The 8,908-nt window shown below is 36.9% G+C and overlaps 1 protein-coding gene across 1 annotated transcript; it reads right to left on the reverse strand.

Annotated features, from left to right (window-relative positions):
• Positions 1-553: 553 nt before the first annotated feature.
• Positions 554-6,790, reverse strand: dhrs1 (dehydrogenase/reductase (SDR family) member 1). Its single transcript, XM_023294283.3, has 9 exons — positions 6,600-6,790; positions 5,473-5,621; positions 3,905-4,048; positions 3,126-3,205; positions 2,807-2,939; positions 2,518-2,661; positions 2,365-2,434; positions 2,012-2,092; positions 554-1,897 (listed from the first exon to the last, which is right to left on the reverse strand). Exons 2-9 carry the CDS (start codon positions 5,614-5,616, stop codon positions 1,761-1,763), a joined length of 933 nt encoding a protein of 310 aa, XP_023150051.2. The 5' UTR covers positions 5,617-5,621; positions 6,600-6,790; the 3' UTR covers positions 554-1,760.
• Positions 6,791-8,908: the final 2,118 nt, after the last annotated feature.

The following is an 8,908-nucleotide window of genomic DNA, read 5'->3' on the forward strand; positions in this document are numbered from 1 at the left end:
TCGCAGACCAGTCCTGTAGAGACATCTGACCAACGTGGTAGCTCAGACGCAAAGTTTCTCTATTATTACGAAAACAATTCAGCGAAAAGTTTTTCTGAAAACATCTGAGGCAAGAAATAAGTTGTTAAGTCTGTCCTCATTTTAGTTCAACAATGGCTATTTTGGAGGTTTTACAAAAGTTTTTCTGAAAGTTTCACGAGGTGTCAGAACTCCACCTACCCTAAAGTAGCTGAGACCTCAGCTATGGGTGTGGGTAGCTAGCAGGTAATGTGACGCCTCGTCACTCGAAACATGATGCTACTAGAATGCAACGTGGGGCGTTTCACATAGACAGTAGATGGAAAGTGTTAGTGACAGATGCTCTCAACACCTACCATTAGAATGGCTCACCTAATTCAGCAATGGTGCTAATTGGTGCTTGAACGTATAATTAGTGAAATGGAGATCGTCTGAGTGAAATTATTGTAGTATAAAGACACTTGTATGTGAAACACCCAGTCATTGATGAATCAGTCCTCCTGGCCTTAACTACGCCATGGAGACAAAACAACAATCCAAGCAAATCAGTAAAAACTTTATTGAAAGGCATACATCGGGATAGCTGCAAGAACAATAAAGTCATCATTAAGAAATTGAAAGACTATTGCATATGTGTAAATCTGCCTTGAGCAGGCCGTCCTCTCAAGTAAACAATATGACAAATCTAAATAATTACAATAATTTTAAATGGCTTGACCTCAAGATTTCTTAACTAAGAGCCAGAGAGGTTTACATGTACTAATGCTCATAAGGTATATTTTACAGGTTGTCACATTTGTCTTTATAATGTGAAATGGATGGAAGTATGAAATCAACAATGTTTTAGAGATACTGTTCATCCAAGAGCAATATACTGGATTCATATCACTGATATTCTATCATGTAAAATACGGCAGATGCACTTTAAAATCCCTTTCATTAGTGTCATCAATTAAACCTTTATAAACATCTCTGTGCAAAGCTGCATATTTACTTTTTTCAATGAAAAAAATTCCTTAAACACAAAAACACAGATTTACACACAAAGGTCAACTGTAATATCTGAGTAATTCAGCCACACGTCTTACCCAGAAACTAATTCTAGCGAATAGTAATGATACAGAAAGTCCCACTCTAATTTGTCTTCCAGTACATAAAACTTACCATTTGCACATTTTACCATATTAAAGACATGACGGGAAAAAAATCATATTCACTGGAATCATTTAACTATGAAATAATTTGCCAAAGATTTGCAAAAAAGAATGAGAAATATAAGCAGCAGCAGGTTTACATTGGTTTATTTAGTTATTTGTTACTTAACTCGCTGATGGTAGCTGTAGTGTGCGAGTATAAAAATTTAATAAATAAAAATGCAAAAATAAGTGCAGTGCTTCTTCATGTGTTTCAAAAAGATCCTTTATATTCATGTAGTAATTAGGAAATTGCACATGGTTATAACAAGAAATTGCAATTTTCACATTGTATTGCTTCACCTACATTATGTTAAACAGTCAGTATGCTAGGACATCCTTCAGGCAAACCTTGTTTACTTCAAACTTCATAGAATCAGTTAAGCTCTGTGGCTGGAATGTGTATGAGTATACGTACATATGCAAAGGATAGATACTCCCTCAAAAATAATGTTGAGCGTAAATCCTCTTGACACCCTTTAGCCAATAGTAATGGTTAAGCCAGTGAAATGACCGACCATGCCATGTGAGGACTGACGTAGGGAACCTTTAGAACTTGCTATTTGCTAGGGTGATCACAAAGTGTGGCACGCGAATGAAAGAGGGGACAACATATGAGAGCCAGGAGAGATATGGAGACTGGCTCAGGAGGTATTTTACGCAAGTGTAGTCCGCCACGCTCCGCCCTGGAAAGAAACAAATACACAAAATATTAGAGTTGACTGCACATAATGATATGTTTAAAGTCTGTATTCTGCAAATAAAAAATTTTAAAAAGCCAGAAAGAAATACAAATTTACCATCAACATCCTTTACTCCATAGCGCCTTGCCAGGTCACAAGTCATGAGTATTTTCCCAGTCAGTGACATCAGATTTTTATCTTTCAGGCAAAAAGAGAAACCAAAATTCAAAGTGTGCTTAGTTTGCAAATAAACAGTCCTCTCTAAAATATTCATCTGTGCCAGTATGCAGCATATCAGTTTTGTGAAGCATGTTAGGATGTGCAGAACAAAAATGTGCACAGTTACTCAACTGTTATCTCTTATAAAGCCCTTTTTAGCTGACATTTACTGGACTGCAGTTGTTAATGCAACTTTAGTTTCCTCTAATCTGACTGTGAGGTGTGCACTGTTTTCCACAGTGCAGTCCTACCTTTTGCCAGGTTGACAATGCACCTTCCGCTCAGCTCTGTGGTTTCTCCATTGTCGAAGACAGTTTTAAACTGAAGAAAAGGAAATCCAGAGATGTAGGATATAACAGAAGTAGCAACCATGAAGAAGGTTTTGCTGCTAGACAAGAGTCTACCTGAGGATTTATACCCTGTGGGGTCTCTTTCTCCACTACAAGCTGAGTGACGAGCTCCGTTTGTACGGCTCCCGGCCACAGGCTGACAGAAACCACTCCTCTGCTTTTCAGCTCGACAGCCATATCAGCTGCCAGCCTGTCACACTGGAAAAAAGAAAACGTAAACAAAACAGATTTTTATTACATTGACAGGATATGACAGGAGATACGATCAAGTATAGGACTCAGGTCTGTGTAGTGCACATACTGGATTTGCAGTGACCTAAATGTTAATGTGAGGGCAACTTACTGCAGCTTTACCAACACCATATGGCACGTTGAAGAGGTACCGCATCCCCCCAAAAGATGAAATGGTCACTATCAAACCTCGGCCCTGAGCAACCATCAACCGGGCCCCAAAAACTGAGAAAAAATAGTGACCCCTGCCAGATGAGGAAAAATTGAAATAAGCCAAAAAAGTTCTCTTCGCAGTCTCTTGGTTGTGCTGTGATGAGTTCTGAACTAAAAACAGACTAAAAATAGCTGAGTGACATCTGGATGACTGCAATTAGATGCGTGTCATAAGTTTGCTCTCACCAGACATCATTAAGCAGGAAAGAATACAATACCTGAGGCCTGCATTGTTGATGGTATCCCAAATAGATGGGTCAGTTTCCCAGAACTTCTTCCCCATGTTATCGAAGATATCCTGGAATAACACGATGTTTAGAGTTGAGGTAAATCACACAGTTCAGGGTTATTTCATCTCATATCAATGGCCCTCTATTCTAAATCTTGCTCTTATTAAAAATGATCATTTTCTTAGTAATGTTTGGAAAACCATTCTGAAACTCCAGAACTCTGTTCTGCTTGGATCAGGCTGTCTAGCAATGCTTTTGTGGTACAACTTGTTATACTTGTTCAGTCAGTAATGAAATTTGAATCATAATAACCTTTTTTTGCAAGTTTTATACTAAAAAATATTCCATACATTACATTTTGTATTCTTGTGTATATGGTTCAGAAAGTATCACTAGTTGACTTCTCCATTATACATTGTTTTGTTAGTGTGTGCTCAAAGATTGAACTTTTCATGGCAGTTTCCTTTTTTTTCATATTTCATCCATAATTAGAGAATACAGCAGATTCAGAATCAATGGCACGATGAGAAAAAACTGCAAAAATTCAGGATTTTATTCAGGATTATATCTTTTATAGTTTCTGATATATCGTGATTCAAACATAACCTCGAATTTCAGTTAATTTCATTGGTGTACAAATTTAATGATTTGAGATGGAATAACTGCTCAGTTTTTGGCTGCTCCTCTTTCTGTCCTTTACTGTAAACTTTAAATCAATCTGTGAAATACCAAGAAGTGTTTCTTGTTTGTGCACTAATGATGCCAACCTGTACTCCTGCGTAGGCATTATTAACCAGTATATCCAGTCTGCCATTCTGCTCACGTTTGATCCGCTCAAACAGCTGCTCGATGTCTTCGGTTTTTGTAGAATCACAGACAGCTGGCAAACACCTCCCACCTCTCTCGTTCACCTGTGTTCAGAATAAAGGCGTCAGTCTAAAACACTGCTATGACAGGCGCAGCGTTTTCTAAAACATCTGGGTCATTCCAGAATTGGACGACTTTTGGGCTTCAAAATTTTTGAAAAATAAACCTTCTCTGTTACAATTTTCTGCTACATATTCATCAATAATAGACAAACTATCAAAGTCTTGATTAGCTCAGCTTACACATTAATGGTACCATTTTTATTCCATGTTTTATTTGTTGTTTGCTCACCCTACTTTTAATCACAGTAATAGGGCTGCTAATCCATGCTAATGCTAGCTTTTTCTCAGGAGTAGAAGCTAGATATTTATCTAGCTGTTACTGCTGACCAAGAGGACAAACTTACTGATGGAAAAAAGTAAAAAGAATTTATCTTTCTTGATAATATGCATAACAGGGTTGAATGAGGTAGAGTGAGACATTCAATCAAGGCTGACAATGTTATGAAAATGCGAAAAATAGAAGAGAGGACATAGCTTTGCTCTACCCATTCCTTTGGAAAACTGTTTGATGATGTTAATTCCAGCGTTTCATGTGATTCACTGTTTTCTTCTTCTACCAGCTAAAAAGGTTATGCTAACAGGGTTGTTGTGGGACTCATGTTTCATGCATAATAATTATTATTTAAAATACTCACAAAAACCAACTCTCTGAAATGTTCCTTTTCAAGAAATTAAGATAACTGAAAGGAGTGCAGAGAAGATGTAAAAAAAACATTTGGTCCAACTGGGGACCTTTAATTTGAAGCCTTGTGCTCAATCCAGTGAGCCATATTGGTTTTACAATGACAAGTCTCACAAAATTGGTTCAAAAGGAGACACCAAAAGTAAACAACCATTTTAACATTACATAATCAGCCCATTCAAGGAAAAGGGTGCCCTCAGGAGGACCAAATAGGTATGAATTAGTTTAGTCCATTCCCTGCAAAGTCGAATGCCCACAAGGGAACTGTGTGGTTTTCGTACCCGAGTTCCACTATCCAAAAGTCAGTGTATTGTCCAGTGAGATAGACAGGTCCGTGGATTATCATCATTATGGTATTGATTCAAAAAATGCTCCCATAATTACAAGAGACATCAATGAAAAGGGACAAGAGAAAAATGGAGGGAACTCCAGACTTACTTGGTGTTTTAAAGATATTTCCCAACATTCTTTTCTCCTAGTTTTTTTAAAATTTGGTCTCAGGACAAGTAAATTTACACAACAACTGCATGTTTTAGTATTTTGTACATGGATTATTTGACATTTGATGTGTGGGATGTAAAATGTCCTCCAATTCTGGAATAACAACAACTGAAGGAATTGACGTTACTTTGGAGCTTAGTTGACCTACAAATGTCAGAGACTGCCTTTTCAATCATTCACTTTTTAAATGAACGACTGCTAAAGAGCAAGCTTAAAAATTCACCTGTGCAGCAGTTTCTTTCAGAGTCTTCTCCTGGCGTCCTGTGATGTAGACAGTAGCTCCCGCCTCAGACAGCTGGAGAGCTATTCCTCTGCCAATACCCCTGGAGGCACCAGTTACCACACACACCCAGCCAGACAGGGACATCTTCTCTGGGGTAGGAATCAACAGCACGTAGAGTAAGCAGTAAGCCACAATACACAATGTGTAAACACTAAAAGTTTACATTTTTGCATGAGAATGTGACAAAAATACATACCCTACCAGTCAAAAGTTTGGACACACCTTCTCCTTCAATGCTTTTTAAATTATTTGTATTATTTTCTACATTGTAGATTAATACTGAAGATAAACACTTTTTTGTTTACAACATAATTCCATATGTGTTCTTTTATAGTTTTGATATCTTCAGTATTAATCTACAATGTACAAAATAATTAAATGAAAACCATTGAATGAGAAGGAGTGTCCAAAGCATTATATCATATATATTTATACCATCATAATAAGATTATGCAATTAGCTGTGAAAAATCTACAAAAAATCCAATATTATGCTTTCCTAAAAAAATATCCCCACCAGGAATAAAATGTCTGTGTGGGCTGAATAAGATCAGAGGTCAGTGGGTGTTAAATATGATCAAAGGTAAACAGGAAGAAAGAAGCTGACATATGATTACATCAGTGACACTGCATTATGTCCCAAGACGAGATAACTTGCATTGTGCAACTACGTTAAGTCCAGTCATTATTACTCAGCATTTTGCCTTTGAGATTTACGAGAAGTTCAGCATAGAACTATTACCATACACTAAAAGTTTAACTCCACTAGCTTCTATTCAGTAATACCGTAACACGCCCCTTTTTTACTTCTTTGCTTAAAATAAAACACTTTCATGTTATACTGTTCTTGTTCTTTAATACTTTAACCATAAACTGTGTTTTACTTTAAAGACTCCGACTTTCAACTGAAAAACTGATTACTCATTTAGACGGTTAAATAAGCGTTTGTTTCTGTTTAAGTCACATGCTGTCATGCTGTTATTTAACACAGCAGAATGTAAAAAAATAAAATAAATAAAAATATGTTTAGTCAACAGCGGTAGCAAAGATGCATAAACAAAACAATACCTTATAGCACAGAAGTCGGCGGAGCTGGTTTGTCAAGTCCTCATTAAAGTCCTTCAAAGGAGGAGAGAAGGGAGCGTGTCGAGAATAAATGTCACCGCTGTTGTTGCTACTGTGGAGATTCAACGCTGTGCGACGTGACAGTTACGAGACAACCAGAATACCTGAGCAAAATATCGCGAGAAGACGCGGGATTAACCAAAGCGGCGAAGTAACAAGGTTCAGTTGCGCAAACTTCCTCCTTCGTTTGGATAATATTTAACCCGAACACCCTAAATTCACACGAGATAGTCGGGTTTATATGTGTTTGATGTGTGTGTGTGTGTGTGTGTGTGTGTGTGTGTGTGTGTGTGTGTGTGTGTGTGTGTGTGTGTGTGTGTGTGTGTTTTTAAAAGGGACCAAAACACTATGCGCATGCGCAGCTGGAGACCTTAGGCGCTTGTTAAGTAACATTCAGATTTGATTGCAGTTGTAGGTTGAAGACAGTTTACATAACGACAGAACAAAGGGAGTGAACTATCTTGACAAACAGACATAGACAGACAGGCTTAACTTACTGTACAGCATCACATGATGGCGCTGTAGTCTTCCTAAAAGTGCACCAAGTTCCAGAAATACTCATTCTATGATCCAGGTGTAAGCACACAGATACATTAGCCATTAATATGAGTACAGCTGATTTTATTTCAAACTAACAGACAGACATGCATGAAAAATAATCTTGGCTCCTGTGTGATTGAAGGACAGTCAGCTCAAGGTTTTAGCAGTGTTTGTAAAAACAAAATGTTTCTGTTGTGTTTTGATGAAGAAGATAAGCTGGGTCCAGTTGCTTTACAGCAACAAGGTTCTCATTTGGAACCTGCTGGTCAGCTGTTGTCTTTCTTTGTGGAATAAGTATGTTTTCCCTGTGCTTGCATGGGTTTTTTCCACAGTTTAAAGACATGTACAGTAACTTCTACAATTCTGCAGTTTCATTTTGCAGGATCTAGGATCTAGTCAGGAGAAAACAACCTGGATAAGTGCGATAAAACAAGTTCAAATGTGACTTCTAAAGTGGTTGTGGGTGTGAGTGTGAGCGTGCCATCTGTTCCTCTCCAGGTAAAAGCGAGTGTAAATGATGGATGGATAGATGGATGGATGGATGGATCAGTAATCAAGCTGACTTTTGTATGAATTTTTCAAAGCAACATTGAATTGAATCCCCATGATCCAGGTACAAACTTTCCAAGAATATGAAACCCACATTTACAGTGCTTTAAATGTATATATATATATATATATATATATATATATATATATATATATATATATATATATATATGTATTACAACATAAGCTTGTAGCTATGTAGAGAACAACAGGTAGAACAGCCAACATGGGGTCACTTTCAGTGTTTATACTTGAAGAGACCGAAAACAGCACAATTAAACAATGGAGTCATCCCCTTTCATTTTCAGTTTCTTTTAAACAGTCAGACCCCTCATCTGACCCGCAACAAAGAAATAGAAATATATATTCTTCCCCAAATACATTATGGATATTTTGAACAAGTGTTAAGTCCTGAAAATACAAAATAAACACTGTTCATTATTAAGGTGACTAACTTTTTAAGCTCTGTTTTAAGGAGGTACATTGACACAATTATACAGTGATAAATGGATCTAATTTAGTTTAATTTCAAGGGTTGAGTTTTGATCCAGTTTTCACAAAGTTGCATCACAAAAATGTGACCTTGACTAAAAAGATCTAGTTAATCATTATCAAACTTTATGGGAAGCCAGCAGGCAACGCTGGAAATACTGCCCACAGATTTTGAAAACGATAAAAAAAAAAAAAAAAAAAAAAAAAAAAAGGTCAAACCTCATGTCAAGCCAAAATAAGACAAATACGCTAGACTCTGTTGACCTCAGTTCCCGGCATAGGTCCAGTATGTGCCAATCATTTGTTGATTTTACTAAAATGTAAACAAAAAATCTCAGAAAATATCATTTCATTTCATTACCTTTTCAAAAGTTGTGGTATTTAAGTATATTATTTTCCAGCGCAAAAGACTCAGATTGAATAATTGCCTCATGATCTTTGTGATAATCTTTTCTGCACTGTTTCACAGATATGCATTTTTGTCTCTAAGTAATTTTACATCATAGCTGTTGCCTTTTAAAATATTCATATATGCATTCATATTTGCAGTGGAACACTGTTGTTTAGTTAATTGACAATATAACAGGAATTCATTGCTGCACAGAGAGGTTTGTGGATTGCACAGAATAATGGCGATGCTGTTTCTGGAAACAGATGTTGCTGTTAAATTT

Source organism: Amphiprion ocellaris, chromosome 10, assembly GCF_022539595.1.
Source record: "Amphiprion ocellaris isolate individual 3 ecotype Okinawa chromosome 10, ASM2253959v1, whole genome shotgun sequence".
NCBI lineage: Eukaryota > Metazoa > Chordata > Actinopteri > Pomacentridae > Amphiprion > Amphiprion ocellaris.

Coding starts and splice junctions, on each gene's coding strand:
- dhrs1 (XM_023294283.3), bottom strand. CDS start 5,616: ATGTCCCTGTCTGGCTGGGTGTGTGTGGTAACTGGTGCCTCCAGGGGT. Junction 4,049..5,472: donor TGAAAGAAACTGCTGCACAG/GTGAATTTTTAA, acceptor TTCTGAACACAG/GTGAACGAGAGAGGTGGGAG. Junction 3,206..3,904: donor ATGCCTACGCAGGAGTACAG/GTTGGCATCATT, acceptor GTGTTATTCCAG/GATATCTTCGATAACATGGG.